This window comes from Atractosteus spatula, chromosome 24 (genome assembly GCF_055471065.1).
Source record: "Atractosteus spatula isolate fAtrSpa1 chromosome 24, fAtrSpa1.hap1, whole genome shotgun sequence".
NCBI classification, from domain to species: Eukaryota; Metazoa; Chordata; class Actinopteri; order Semionotiformes; family Lepisosteidae; genus Atractosteus; species Atractosteus spatula.
The window spans coordinates 3,251,246-3,267,732 of record NC_142729.1 but is presented as its reverse complement, the minus strand read 5'-3'; the positions used below and the strand labels follow the sequence as shown (position 1 = coordinate 3,267,732).

The 16,487-nt window shown below is 34.6% G+C and overlaps 1 protein-coding gene across 1 annotated transcript in view; it reads right to left on the bottom strand.

The window, feature by feature from the left end:
• Positions 1–16,487, bottom strand: part of LOC148815784 (E3 ubiquitin-protein ligase rnf213-alpha-like) — a 186,014-nt gene that overhangs the window by 122,622 nt on the left and 46,905 nt on the right. The window contains exons 18-25 of the mRNA XM_088904872.1: positions 10,620–10,769; positions 9,373–9,568; positions 7,914–8,081; positions 5,905–6,033; positions 4,491–5,077; positions 4,241–4,406; positions 3,351–3,568; positions 783–923 (exon numbers count right to left, since the gene is read on the bottom strand). Coding sequence (XP_088760998.1) covers positions 783–923; positions 3,351–3,568; positions 4,241–4,406; positions 4,491–5,077; positions 5,905–6,033; positions 7,914–8,081; positions 9,373–9,568; positions 10,620–10,769 — 1,755 coding nt within the window. The remainder of the gene's footprint in view (positions 1–782; positions 924–3,350; positions 3,569–4,240; positions 4,407–4,490; positions 5,078–5,904; positions 6,034–7,913; positions 8,082–9,372; positions 9,569–10,619; positions 10,770–16,487) is intronic.

The following is a 16,487-nucleotide window of genomic DNA, read 5'->3' as shown; positions in this document are numbered from 1 at the left end:
CAAGAAAGTCAGATCTATACTCAAGGACCCCAGTCACCCAAACCACAATCATTTTCCCCTACTACCATCTGGAAAACGATACCAAAGTCTATAGACAAAGAACAGCAGATTTCAAAACAGTTTTTTTCCTAGGGCAATAAGACTTCTGAACAGCCAGCCACAGCAGCCACCAGCAATTAACTAAACACCCACTGATAGTCAGTCCACAGCGTTTTTTTTCTTCTTTCTCCCTGCGTTTTTTTTCTCACCTGCGTTTTCTTTATTATTGCATAATCTTATAAATTGTTACTGTATATTTTATTGTATTATTCTTCTAATCTTCTATCAAATTCTGTCCTATTTCTCCTTAGCGTGCTTGCAGAAAAAAGCATTTCACTGCCGACAACCACCGCTGTGTGCTGTATTCCTGTGCATAATTAAATAAACCTTGATTGATTGATTGATTGACAGTAAAAAAACCTTCATAAAAATATGCCTTAATAAACACAGATGCCACTGTCAGACCTGCTGGCCTGATCTATAATAAGAATGAATGTTTGACATTAAAAAATTCAATAACTGACAGAAATCCTACTGGATTTCTTTATACAATTCAGGGATCTGTTAGGAAATTTACATACATTTTGGTACTGGAAAGCAACAGAAAGCAACAAAGATTAATGAGTGGTGAGCAATGAATAAAGCAGTTTTCTTGTTAATAATACATACACCACCCAGCTCATGATAACTGACTGTCTATTGTATGCATTTTTAGTTGTTTTCATATACCAACCAGTAGTTACCTTCCTTAGCAGAGGTGGTCGGCTGATGACATAAATGCCAGACTCATTAATTTCTTTTGCCTGGGTGAGGGAGGATCTTTCCACAGAGCCATGAGAATCGTGAACTATCTGGAGCCAGTCTTTGTTATTACAAGAGTCAATCTGGAAGGAATAAAATATGTTGAAAATGCAAACAGTAAAAAGTGGAGTCAATATTTGCATATTTTCACATTTCAAATATTTGGCTCATTTACTCCACAACATGAAAATGTTTAAATTGTTAACTTTAGCTGAAACTTGTATAATAATAAATTCCGAATATGGAATTTATTTCCATTTTATAACCTCAACATTATTTTTGTTGAATTATAGAAAATGCTTTAAAATCTCATCAGAAAAATATGACACAATATGGATTTCAAACAGAGGAAGTATGAAGGTCTTTAGCCTGAGAAGTTGTCAGGCCTTTAGGAGATCCACTCAAGATATTCACCAACAGACACGAAGCATCTTAGTCACACTCTTCCAGATCAGCCAAGGGTAATGAGACCTTGTTATTATAGTCGGATTAGGAGGACCCATTTTATGAATTGATTACTTGTGGCTGTAATGATTACAAATAAAATGTAGGGAACATGATAGACCAATCAATGCAATGACTGCAAACTGATACAGTATTTCCACAGCTACTATCTGTAATGTACATATTTTTGCAACATTAACATTCCATACTAGAAACACCGAACTGTATATTTGTCATCTGCATATCATCATGCATCATTCTGTCATTGCTTTTATGCACCAGCCAGTATTACACTGAAATCCACCCAATTAAACATTTTTTAGGTTATTTTGGAAGAGTTGTCTATCACAGGTATTCACAATCTACCACCATTACTGACTTAACAGTGGTCTTGCAGGTTTAAGAAATAGCCATTCCTTTGATCAGTATTCACAGTGAAAGTGTTTGTGAATGTTATATCATTTACAGTACCGTAAAGTATGTGCTCGTGACTGCTAGTGATAGAAATTTTGAATGTCAGGAATTGCTAGTGCTACCTGAACCTTTGACTATTTTATTCTTGTCTCATTCATGTTCACAATATGATTGTATCAGGTAAACCATCTACATTTGATGTACAGTAGATGTTAGATTTTTAAAGTCCCAGCAATTTATCACTCAGCTAGGTTATTGGCGACAGGTTTGAATACCTTTTCTGATTAAGAGAATTAAGTTTAGGTTTAAATTTTAGTTGATCTATTAACTATTTTAACTTGGGAACAGATATCAAAGTAGATCCTTCTTAAAATCTAAATCTAGTTGTAGAATGTTAAAATGGATTATACTGAAAATGTAAACTTCCAAATAAACTAGAGATTATTTGAAAATGAAATGTATACTATTTGCCTATTTAAAATTATATTGGGGATTCAACTGAAAAAAATCAAATTCATTTGGACAAGTTGATTACTAATTGAAGACTGTGATTTAACGCACAAAGCTATCAAGTATGAAAATCACTTCTAAAGTATTTAACTGCTTTTATTATTGGATTAACCATTGGTTCCTGTTATATTTCCTATTCAACTGAATGCAAGGTAGAAGATAATGCATAAGTATTGTCAAAATCACACTCTCTGAGTTACAATTTATTAATACAGGTGCCCCTGTATTAAGTGTGTATATATTCACACTATATACAACACAAATGAAAGTATAAGTAGCAGTTAAATCAACTATTTTTTTAGATGATACAGCTGTGCTTGACGTATAGAGAAAGCAGTTTTCCTATATATATACATTAATAATTCATAGGTTGTCCAATAGTTTGCCAAATATAACTTGTTTTCTGATGTGAAAATAAAAAAAAAACTAAAGAAATGGTGTTCAATCCCAAAGCTGTTGGTTTATGCAGGTGGTTCAAAAGGAACTTATTACTTAAGTTAATTCATATAAGTATTTAGGAATATTCATAGACAATAGCCTGAGCTGGAGGTACAGTAGGGGCATTTGTCTTTTTTTACAAAGATCGAAGATTAAGAGTGTTTGGAGTTATAAATAATGTCCCTATTTTGCAATGCTCAATTGTCTCTATTGAGATAATTATTAGACATGGCATAACAGTACAGTTTGGTACAGCAGCACTCCTCCTTGCAGACAATCCATAATTTGACATTTTCAAAAATACATCAGATCCTTTTCTTATTCTTAATTCTGAATATGAACTTCTTCCTTCTGCAAATGTTTAAGGTATCAAATAGATGAAAATATTAATTTGTCCCCTCATTTATTAAAACACAAATAAATGGTAACGATAAATGCAATTGTGTCAGTATAAACCAATTATGCTATAATAAACTATATTTCTGCAATATGTCATGACTTGATTATATTGTAACTTATAGAAGTGATGTGTATTGTTTTGTGATGTATTCAGAACAGATGTGTACAGAAGTGCTGTGTGTCCATAAAACGTTTCCCATAGGGAAAATACATTTATCTTATATTATCATATTAATATCAATAATATTAATATGCATTAAATAATATTAATCTACATTAATGTGTTTACATGCATTAACACCTACCAGTTTTTCCTTAGCTTTTGGATCATTTTTTAGTGCCACCTCCAACATATGAACTGCTTCCATAAACTCCTTTAGCCCAGTGTCTGGACTCAGATTATATATAAATGGAGCAGCAGCAATGATCGCGTCTCTGAAACAGCGCACTTTGTCAACATCAATATCATTTTCTCCTGCAGAAATGGAAGCCAAGTCTACAAAGGCTGGAAGCTCTTTAAAGTCTGTTAAGACAGAAAGGTTATTATACGGAGTAATAAGTATAAATGTTCCATCAAAACATAAAAGCAGTAATAATACAGATTCATACATCATATTTAAAAGGGCAATCCTGAATGGAAGCAATTCATGACACAATCACATAACCCAGTACTTAATTCATTCATATACTGTATATATTTAAAAGTTCTTTGGAATATTATGATGTTTATCCATAGTGCTTATCATAATAAGTTATTTTTAAAATTCTATTCAGGATGTACTGTATATTTGTATGTGTAAAGGTGACAAAATTATAAATAGTAGTTTTTACTTCCATCCATCCATTTTCTAACCTTTTCCTCCAATTTAAAGTGACAGGGTAAACAGAGCCTGTCCCTGCAAGTAACAAGTGCAAGGCAGGATGAAGCCTGGACAGGACACTATAGGGCAGATACACACACAAACATACCAGGGACAGTTTTCCCAGAAGCGAATTCACCTACTAGTATGTTTTTAGCCTGTGGGAGGAAACTCATGCAAACACTGGTAGACCATACAAACTCCTCACAGACAGCATCCCAGAGCCCAGTTAAACCGAAGACCCAGCACTCTGAGGCAGCAACACTAACCACTGCACCACTGTGCCACCTTAATTTACACTATCTAACCAACATAACATTAATAAGTGTTTTTACCTTTGATTATAGTCTTAACCCACAAAATGAAACCATTAATTGCACATGTATGCAGTCCTTCAAGAAAATGTACAACATTCTCAGGAATCTCTTTTAAGACACCTCCTGCTTCAACCATCTCAGGAGATATGTCTTTAAGGCTCTTGGAGGTACAGTCTTGACATCCCTTAATAATAAAAAAAACAGTGAGGATGGATCATAAGTCTTACTTTAAATTTAATTGTTAAAAAAACAACATTCTCTCCCATACCTGCAAAGAATTAAGGGCACCCAAATTTCCCTTCAAACTCAGGTCATTACATACTTCATTGACTACTCCTGCTGTTTTAATAACATGGCACAACTCCCCATAGTTCACAATTTGTTTGAAGGCTGTATTGATCCATTGGTGGTCTTCATTTTCACCACTGGAATGAAAGTCTTGCAGTGCTTGCAGTTCTTTCTTAAGCACTTTTTCATCTGCCAGGATCTTTCTAAATTTGGTCTGTACATCACAAAGACTCATTGACAGATCCTCCAGTTGCACAAAGGACTGATGGTATTCTTTAAGGACTGGCTTGTAAATGTTGTCATGAAGTTGTTCCAGTGTGATCAAGCTTGTGTTTTTATAGATTTCCTCTTTGGCTTTTTTAACTGTTTGCTTCCATGATTCTATGAAGTATGTGCTGTTCATCAACACACCAATCTTGTGAAACATGTTGGTGTAGCAGGACTGCTGACCAGGCTGGACATCTTCCAGTCTTCCACAATCATCTACAAACTGAATTAATTCATTCACTGACCGATTTTCTTCACGAAAGCATATTTTACGGATTTTGCAGAGTCTGTCGCAATTAACTGAAATGACAAACATGGAAAATATTTTTAAAAGAAAACACTGACAATATTTTCTAGTGAAAAGATATTAATTCTGCTGCACGTGACATCTTTACATGCCCATGTTTAGGCTGACCTTTGCCAATAATACAGCAAAGAAGATGAAATGTAACAAATTATAAAAGTTTCAATCTTAAACTATATTCAGAAAGACATCATATTTGGCAATAGAAAGCCACAATATTAATAAATAGAGAAATTTATGAGACATAGAGAGTTCATATGTTAAGGTTTAAAAAATAACAAATAGCAACAAACCCTAAAGGGAAATTGTAGCGTGACACTCTCAAATAATACTTCAGAGCCATTCTTAGAACACATAATCATGCCTTTAGTCTAAAGATCTGACTCTAAAATACTCCCCTTTTTAATACCCTTATCATAATGCCTAATGTCCTCACCAAGTGACTGCGATCTGCTTCATCAGGTCTACTGGCAGTGCCATTAATGAGCAGTAACAAATTCCAAGCCCAGAACTGAAATACTCATACTGTACTTGTCATAATTCTACTCTAGCTTAGTACTGAAAACATATCTCTTCAAGATATATGCAACCCTAGAGGCCCATGACTAACCTCCTTTACTGACTATAATCTTGTGTCACTACTTTGTCTGTCAAGCAGCACTGAAACTCTTTAGCACTGTGCAACACCATAGCACTTAATTATCACTTACCATGCTTTTCTGTTTTCTATACTAGTTATACAGTATGTACACTTTGCAAAAATTGGGAGTTGCTTTGATAAGAGAGTGACAAATAAATGTATGTGAATGCTACATAAGCATACCATTTATGAAGTCTTGAATACACCCACAGAGTTTCAAAAGATTGTCTACTTGATTTTTTTTATTTTCAAAGTATTTTAATTCTTCATTTCGTTTCTTTAAGGCACATGCAAACTCTTGACTGATGTCACCTGTAATATACATAATTAAATATAATTAACAGCAATACCATAATGTAAGAAATTAATGAATTCATTTAAATTGTTATTAAAACATAAGAAACATAACAAATATAATTACTAAAGATCACAAATTAAAGATATTTCTGAGTGAAAGAGATTGCACTGAAGGAAACTAACAGCTGGTCGATGGTTTGTTGCCATTAAAGGCTAAGATCTAGAGTGGATATTGTTGTTGGATTTATAACACCAGTAAACTTGGATGAATTTGTGGGGGTTTGAGGAAGCACAACCCAAACTTAACATAATATTATAAATATAATATATAAAAAGTAAAAAGTAATTTTAATAAAACATACTAATCTTACTAATGTAACAGAGAACCTTGAACCGTGACTTCCCAGAATGCTGTGGGGAAATGAGCTGTTGTTCTGTTCGGTTGTGTTTTTAAGAACACTGAGAATATGAATGTTTCAGAAGAAGACATTTTTATAATAATAATAAAGTTTAATTTATAAAGTGCCTTTCCAAACCCAAGGCCGTTGTACATCATGAATAAAGAAGACAAAAAAATGTACAATAGAGGCACATGATAAAAAGCATGATCATACAGGTTTTTATAGATGTTGGTAAAAAGTAATTTTTAAGTTTAGCTTTGAAGAGCGTTAAAGAAGTTGTTTCTCATAGAGTTTGAGGGAGGTCATCCATCCTACAAGACTTGAGCAGTGAAAGAAAAGACTGATTTAATCCTGGGTATAATGAATAGAGGACCAGCTCCAAATGAATGCAGCCTACAGGAGGAGTGTAAACATGGAGGAGGTCAGAGATTTAGGACAGAGTCAGATTGTTTAGAACCATTAAAGTCAGGGATAAGATTCTATATTGAATAGGTGATTCTATAGGCATCCAATGTACTGTAGAGACTTAAGTGTATGAGTAATATGCTATCAGGGTCTAGTGTGAATTAGTAGTCTAGTTGCAGAGTTAGAAACATATTGCAACTTGTTGAGAAGAATGTTAGGGAGCCCATAGAGTAAAGAGCTGGAGAAATAAAGCCTTGATGTTATAAATACAGTAGATGAATCAGGCATTCAGCATCAGACACTGATAAAAATTGGCTAATATGGGCAATATTTCTTAGGTGAAAGAAAGATGTCTTAATCAAATTTTTCACATATGGCTCAAAAGACAGGAGAGGATCAAGTGTGACTCCTAGTGAGTGATTCCTTACCATGGCTGATGTGTAAATGGGGAAGACATCGACCATCACTGTGAAACCCTTAAGTTTATCCAACTGAGATTTGCTGCCCTCCAGTAAAAATTGTGTTTTTTCACTAGCTTAATTTAATTTGATGTCGACCAGAGTTTGATCTCACGCAAACAAGAGATAAGTGACAGAGGGGGGAGACCAGAGGGGGAAGAAGTTTTAACATAAATCTGAGTATCATCTACATAACGGTGAAACTGAAGACCGTGTTTGCATATAATTTGGCCAAGCGGTAATATACTGTAAATCATAAAAAGTAAAGGGCCCAGACTGATCCCTGAGGCACACCGTGATTGACTGGGACCATGGGGGATTTATGAGGACCAAGGGAGACAAAATACTGCCTGCCAGTCAGACAAGAACAGAACCAGTTAAAGACAGGACCACTGACAGACAACAATGTGTTTATGGTATTTTTAAATACCTTAACATAAAAAATACAAAGTACAAAAACTTGTCAGAAGCTTTTATATCCAATGTTTGCCTGATGTTCAACTTTCAAACTGTTAGAAATCAAGCCTTTCATGTTGAAAATGATCAACAATTTTCGACAACTACAATTGTGAACCCGCATCAGTAGAATACTTTGAATTCAGTGAAATCCAATACTAAATTTTCTACTTACTAGAAAATATCATACACATCTTTTTTCCAACAGGAGTGAGTGCAACCATCAGGAGGGTACAAGGAACATCTCCTGAAATTATGCCTTGTATTAGAAACTGCATCAGTTCTTTGACTTTGTTTAAGCACTCCTGGGTTCTGCTGCTCAAGGTTTTCCTGTGGCACTCATCTGTAAACAATTAACATAGCCAAAAAAGGAAAGATTAGTTCTCTCTCTCACTCCTTTACAGATTTATTATCACAATAAATAAAACATGCTTTACGTTGGATGCTGAAACCATTGAGTTACAAATGACTACTGTACATATGTGTTTGTGAATAGCAACTAAAAAAGAAATTGGTTAGAAAGGATGGTCGATAATTAAGTATTGAGCTCCTGAAAATCCTGAATCCTATAGATCCATTTTAAAATTTTAGACAATATCATTGTATAATTTGTATCCTACCATTTTCATAGAAAATAAAATTAAAAATGTGAGACTTTCTGTCCTTTGGTTTAGTGCAAAAGCTGGTTCAGCAATGTGTGGGTAATGTAGATGACTAATTTGTCAAACAGCACCTTTAATTGAAGATAGATGTAATAGCTACATTTCAAAGGGGGTTAGAACTTTTATTATATTAATTACTTAAGATGTCACTTTATATTATCAAAACTAAAAACTAAAATAATGTTGTTTATTATTTAAAAATCTTCTAGAACTGAAGTATTCAGAATAAGATTTTTTAACCAATTAAATAAAGTAACAAGGTTATGAGGATTAAAACGACAGGACTCTGTTTGAATGGGTAAAGGTACTGTTGCAAGAGGATTAAAAACAGCTGCCTGAGCAAAGCCACAAAAAATCACCATTGTGCTGCGGTAGTTTTATTTGTGAGAACCTAATATTTAGTCATATTTATTTAAATAATGGCAGATAACTAATTTCAATAAATATTAATCAAAATAATTAAGTCTATTTGAGCATTTCTTTTTTTTTTAATTATTATTGTATTCAGCTTTCAGAAATCAACTAGTATTACTTCACTTGGACATATGAAGAGTCCATCAAAGTTCTTTTATTTAAAATATTTTAGAATTGTCAACTGAATTGGCAGCCAAAGGCTCTGAGCTGCTGCAAGCATGGGTGTGACCAGTTTAACAGAAATAAGATTTTGTGCATTGCAAGATTTGAATAAAAAGCTTTATTATATAATAACTGACAAACTGGAGTAAACCACAAAGATCTTAGGAACAAGTAATAGGTTTATTCCATGCTGAAAAGAGAAGAAAGGAAACAATGTTTCAGCTGTGGAGCCTTCTTTGGGTGTCTGTCCTGTCTTTCTACACCCGAAGAAGGCTCCACAGCCAAAACGTTGCCTTTCCTTTCTTCTCTTTTCAGCATGGAATAAAACCTATTACTTGTACCTTTGTAGCTTATGCACACTGATGCAGCTACCCACCTGAACCACAAAGTTCTTACCTAATTTAGAAAGTAGGACTAGACAATCATTTGAAGAAAGAAGGTTTTTCAAGTTTGAGGAAATGTCCTGACTGAAGCCATCTTTAGTGATAGAGAGTGGTCTCACATGTCCCAAAATATTTTCAACAACAGCAGATATCAGCTGTGTGCACTTGCTATTTATTGCCATTTCCATAATATTTTGCAGATCTCTACCCTGGAACATAAAGACAAATGCAATGAAGAATTCATGATACTGTTATACTAAGAAACATTGAATAAAATAAATTGCATTTGTTCCAGTTTTTTGTTCTTGTTTACATTTATAAAAACATCAAATTGTAATATCAGTGGGAAATAAATTGTACAATGTATCTATACTGTTGTTACGAGCCCAAGTGTCTAGGGGTAAAGGGGTGTAACATTTAGGATAATTCTTTTGGAAGCAGGTGGGTTTTGGTGAGGGACTAGGAAGCGTGATAAGGGTAAGGAACTAGAGTGGTGCCAAAGAAAAGAAAATAACAAATAAAATGGAGCTGGCTAGGAAAGTGAGGGAAAGCTAACCTGACTGCAAAAGAAAACCCGAAACATATGGTCTTTGGCGTCTTCAACACCCTAACTAACCTCCACTGACTACCCAAACCATACAAGACAAATGGCACTCACCCGTACTAAACTAGTGTTACTAATACAAAGTCAACTAAGTGTGTAAAGTGTACCCAACAACCTAAACTAACCTTATATACAAAAGTTCACACAAAAACACAAGTGAACCAGGAAGACAAATAAGGGAAAACAAGAGTAATAAACAGGAGCAGGGTACAAAAGAACACAAAGGTTAAACATGTAGCACATTAGGGCAAGGTAATGGCAAAACAAGGATAAACACAAACAAGCGAAAGTACAAAAAAACAACAGAAAACCAACAAAACAACAAAGCCAAAGCTAAACAAAAATACACACACAAAAAGCAAAACAACTAACCAACAAAGCCGAAGCAATAACCAGAAGCGACGCGATAACCAAAAACAAAACGGGACCGAAGTAAAATGAAAAGGCCTCTCCTTGCTGAAAACCTCCATGTTATATGCTGAATAAGATATGTTCTGATTTGCTGAGAGCTAATCGATGATGACGTCAAACTGAAAGTGTGGTGTAATGGTGGGCCAATGGGGAAGGGAAAACAATCAAGGGTCAGCAGTGTGGGCATAACAGAAAAAAAACACACACAGAACACACACTGGGACGTACTGTAACACTGTACATACCTTCTGCTGACATATTATGGTAGCAGCTTCTGTTGCACATTGTAAAAAACAGTTTTCCATTTCTTTATTCACTGGTTTTTGCCGTTGTACATTCCCTGACATATTTTCAGTGTAGCTGTAGTACAATTTAATTTGTTCACCTGAAGACATCTGCATTAAAACATGAGAAAAGACAAACTTTCAGTGGTCATCTTATCTGGGCATCTGAAGTTGTGCCTGCAATATTTTGTTTGCAATATTATGTTTTTGTGTGTGATTGTGTACATTAAATATAATCTTTTCATTTAACCACAGTGGGAGAGATGTGTCTTTTTATCTATGACAGGGTATCGTCACTGGAACGTCTCTTTACGGGGGCGAGAGGCAGCCAGAAAAAGACCAGAGACAACACATGCCTGGGCTCTGTGGGAGAACTCTAGCAATAAAGAGGAGCTCAAGAACAGATTGAAGAGTAATTCAAAGTTAGGTTAAGGATGAAGGACTGAGAGAAGAGAGTTTCTCATACCAAGAAAATGACTTTGTTTTATGGCTACCAGTTACACATAACTATCATTGAAATGGGCTGGTTATTATTCTGTTATGGTTTTGAACCCCACAGGGGGTTTGAGTTGTCAGGGCAACTAGACCCAATGATAACAGAATAATCCTTTGTCGCAGGTCTGCTGTGTGCGATGAGGTGGCTATTGGGGATCCTGTGAGCAGAAAGTCTGCAGGTTGAGATTTGAGGATTATGCAAAGGTTAAGCCCTTGGGTTGCATGAGGTGCATCAGTATCCTCAGAGAAAGAAGTCCTGGCCTCAACAGGTTCCTGAGAGTTTCACCAAGAGGGGAAAAATGGCTGATAAATAATCCTATAGGGGGTTAATAAGACCACGGTTACACTGTACATTACACTCAGAAAAAAAAACTGTTGGTTAAAGGATATGGCATGAAGTGTATTTAGATAATTTGATTTATGCAGTTCCAGTTAATGTAAATGGTTTTGTATCTGGTTATGGGTAATTGTTATGGTTTGTGGTAGTGGGTGTATTCTGGTTATGAGTGATTATGTAAGGTGTATTGCTGACTATCTCTGTACTCTGGTCTAGGGTTCTGGATGGTGATCAACACAAGTCTGTGTGGGATCCTGTGAAGCATGTCACTAAAGGATGGGTGTCTAGTCAAGTGACTCTGGATTTGTTGGAAAAATCATATTACAGTCTCTTTGGAGCAGAGAAAGACAGGAGCATAGAAAGAAACCCTATCATAGATTATCAAAAATACCACAAAACAAATTTTGGTAGCTGCAAGACTGTACTGCAAGACTATATCAGCTGGATATGGCAAAATATAGGGTTGTCAAGGAGCTCATGCCAGTGACAAAGGTGTCAAAGGAACTGGCATAAAAATCTAAATTAAAATAAATGTAATTTAATTCATCTGCTCTTACAGTATGTTTTCCATGATCTCTGTATGATCTCCGTATTGATCTGTATTTAAATACTAGAGGAATACATTAATTTGACTAGTCAGCCTACTCTGTCCTGTTTTTTCTTGGGATTCTTGGCATTCGCTAATAAATAGTTAATAATTTACATTACAAAGTACACTGTACATGAGTAATAAAAGCAGAATCAGAGAAGCACACTGGAATAGAGAAGAAAAATAAAAGGACTTGCATTCTAAATTCAACTTTCAGTTATTCTGTAGATCAACAAATTCGTGCCTTAAAGGTTTAAAATATTTAATCTAACAGGATCAATATCTAACAAACATATTCATCTGTGACTTAACTGAAAATGTTATTTTTTCCATTAGATATGTTTCATTCTTTGTTGGTGAATCAGGGAGAAGCCACCTTCTTGTTATGGCCTTTTTAGTTCCAGATAATAGAATTTCAAACACATACCTATAATTCTCAGATGAATGAAAATCCAACCTGAAATATAAAGGGCAAATCCCTTTAAAATAAATTCACCAGGGCCTAATCTACAGTATATCCATTCAGAAAAACCTTATTTTAGGCCACTCCCAGAAACTATGCCAATAGTTGCATATCCACACAGTCTCCAACACTTAGAGTTTTCCCAAGTATGGCACTCCTTCTGCCTCAGAGTTACAAGCAATCTATTTTTCCCAATAAAACCCTCCATTAGTGTGAGCTGCTACATTGAAATTCACCTCATTCCTCCGAAATCTAAAAATTCTCTTTTATATTCCCAGTTGAATATAATTTATGTTCCAAAATACATTGTACAGTCTATTGAGTTCCTCAGTTCCGACTTATAGGCTCTAATAAATACTTTCAACACCATATTTCTGACAATATCCAGTTCTCCCTTTTTGGTATCGTTATTGAAATTGAAGAAGTTGAAGACATCCGTAAAACTTGTAATTTTCCAAACTGTATCTCTCTTTTAAATCCTGAAAACTTTGCAACTGATCTTTATCCAATATAGTACAAAATCATGTTATTCCCTTTGTTTAATCTAGTATCCAAATATATATCTAATTCTATTAAGTCTGAATCATAGACAAAGTATTTTTACTTTGCTTGTTCAATATCTTTAAACTGGAACTTTATTCATGGATTAAATATTTGATTCAATATTTTTTTTCAATAATTTTAGCTAGCTCCTTGCAACCCAACAATGCCTGAATTGGTCTGAATTCTCTGGATTACAGGTATTATTTAAATATTTAATTTGAGATGTGAAAAAGTCTTTCAAATTTGTCAAGGTCATTTTCACATTATCTTTTGAAATTTACAAAGTTTTGAGTCTCATTCTTAATTTTCTTTTCTGCCATAGAAACTATGAACTCATCTTGTCCCATTCCCAAAAAAAAAAATTTGGGAGAGATTTCGGAAGTGCTTAAAATACAAAAATTAACCATGATAACATTCAGTTCTAAAACCCATCAAGGGGATTGGGTTACATCTCATTATTTTTACATTTTATTATATTTGGCCAGCCTGCAACTCAAAACTGGCAGCCCACTGAAGCTAAACAGGTGTGAGCCTGGTCAGTACTTGGGTGGAGACCTCCTGGGAAAAACTAAGGCTGCTGCTGGAAAAGGTATTAGTGGTGCCGGCAGGGTGCGCTCACCTTGCAGTCTGTGTGGCTCCTAATGCCCCAGTATAGTGATGGGGACACTATACTGTAAAAATACACTGTCCTTCAGATGAGACATAAAACTGACATCCTGACTCTCTGTGGTCTTTAAAAATCCCAGGGTGTTTCTTGAGAAGAGTAGGGGTGTTACCCTGGCATTCTGGCCAAATTTTCCATTGGCCTTTACCAATCATTGCCTCCTAATAATTCTCATCTATAAATTGGCTTCATCACTCTGTTCTCCCCTGAGAGCTGGTGTGCGTTCTGGGGCACTATGGCTGCTGTCTCATCATCCAGGTGGGGCTGCATATTGTTGGTATCTTTTAATAAATAAACTTAATATCTTGATGAGTTTTGGCTGTACCTAAGATGGTATTCCATCTTTGGGGTTTGTAATTGAAAATTACTCAGGTTTTTGGGGCATTTAACTTATAACCTGCCAGTGAACCATAGCTGTCCAGAAGCATCATTAATTCAAGAAAATAACTAGTGGGGACCTCTAAGTATACAGTTTGCATATCATAGTGCAATTAATCTTCTACCCTATGCAAACGAATGCCCAATCTAAAATTGCAAGATAAAAGGTAAGTGGCTCTGCTGTACATGTAAAGCAAAGAGTAGAGGAGACAGAGGAAAGCCTTGTCCAGTCCCATATTTTAAAGTAATTTACTGACACTTATAAGTGTCAATTTATTTTGATTCTTGCTGTTGGTCTTCCATATAATGCTTTTAAGTTATATTGTTGACTGTGTTTAATAATGTGCAGTATGTTCTGTATATTATCATGGGCTTGTGTATTTTCAAAGAACCTTGGTCACTAATGTGTTTCTTTTCTTTACCTTCAGCATACAGTAGAATTAAACTTTATCTGTTCCTTTATAGCCTACACATAGTGATACAGCTCCCTACTTGATTCACAATCCAGTCTTTACTTTCCTTCCTTAGGAATAACTGCAATGATAGCCTATCTTCTATATGGGCACATTTTTAAATCAATTAACATATTTTTTGCAACACTGAAATGCAAGCAGAAAAGAGATGTAGTAATAATTCAGAATTAAATTAATCAGTGCCAGGCAATGTATTTGCTGTGAGCTTTGAAATCACTGAATTAATTTGTTCAGTTATTGTTGCTCCTATTGTACTAGTTTTTTCTTCTGTAAGAGTCAGTAAATTAAGTGATCCCAGAAAATGCCTGTGTATATATTGTAGATTTCTATAACATTTTATGAAAATAATTAGAATTTCTTCCAATTTATATAGTACAGTATAGTGATACAATTAGGGTCTCTTATTTTGTGTATTATCTACCTTTTTTCATTTTCTTCCCAGAAGATTTGTTGGCTATGATCCAGACTCATGATATGTGTCTAGTATTTTCTTTCCAATTTTCTTGTATATAGGATATTTATTTCATTTCTAATGTTCATTATTTTTTGCATGAGATTTAGATTTTGTTTTTATGTTTTGTCTGTAGCTCTTTTTAATTATTTTATTTATTAGCTGATTTTGTTTCAAATCAGTTCTCTGAAGATGTGTTATCTTCTTTTTATGAGTGCTTAGATATATTTTTTTCTCCTTATAACTGTCTTTAACGTGTCCCAATTTTATCCCATTTTTCCCACTTCCCCATTATCATTCTCTGCCAAAATATCCTTATTTATTGCTTAAATTGTTGTTTAAATTGTGGATCAATTAGAAGTAAAAACTCAAGTTTATCCTTTGTATTGTATTTTTGTGGTTGTTACTTAGTTGTATGAAGAATTAAATAGGAGCATGGTCTGAAAGGTCTATTCTACCAATATCACAATGTTGTGTTATACAGTATGAACAATACTGAACAGAATATAAATACTAGAAAATTATGTATTTTATACATATATGTAGTGAATATACAGTACATAAAGAGGGGAGAACCATGGAGTAAAATCATGCCCACTTGGGTAAAAATCCCTCCAGAGATCTATTATTCCTATTTTATCTATCAAAATCTATCAATCTTTTTGTGCAGTGGTTTAAATCCTTGAGTAGATATGTCTGTTGAGTCAAGCCTGGGATTAAAGCACAAATTCCAATTGCCACTGCATATTAATGCCCCTTGTGCATTAGACATCAAGTCACTAATTTTTAATAAAAAAACATTTTCACTATCAGGGGATATATATACAGTACATTGAGCAATGTTAGTAACTTACCCACTAGTTTTGTCAGCACTAATACATATCTCCCCTTTTTGTCTTTGACATCTGTAAGCAATTCAAATAGCATGTTTATTGCAAATATATAACAATGTCAATATTGCTACCACTCCTTTGACCCGATTTGTATGAGGAGACATATTTTGAAAAGCCCATCCTCTTTTGTTCCAATGTACTCAAGTGACTTTCTTATGGAAAAACAAAGCATGCCCCTTCCTTTTTCTTTTTAGAAAAAGTCTTGCTTCTTTTGACAGAGTTAGGTACTCCACTGATGCTAAATGAAACTATTCAATGGACATTGTTAATCATAACGTATTAATAATGTGACACACGTCTTCTTTAGTTATAACTTATTTAGTTATAAACCATTCCTATAGATTTTCTTCAACAGTAACATAAAAACAAAACTGAACAAAGACAAAACCCAAAGGGTCTTAAACTAGATGATGTCAAACTTATTGGTACCTGCTACCAGTTTCGAGGTTTGTTTTAAATTAACCCTGTGTGGGCACGTTCCCATCAAGGGAAGCTTTACTCTCTTGGAAGAGTGCCCTTGAAGGCGATGGCACGGCTAACCAT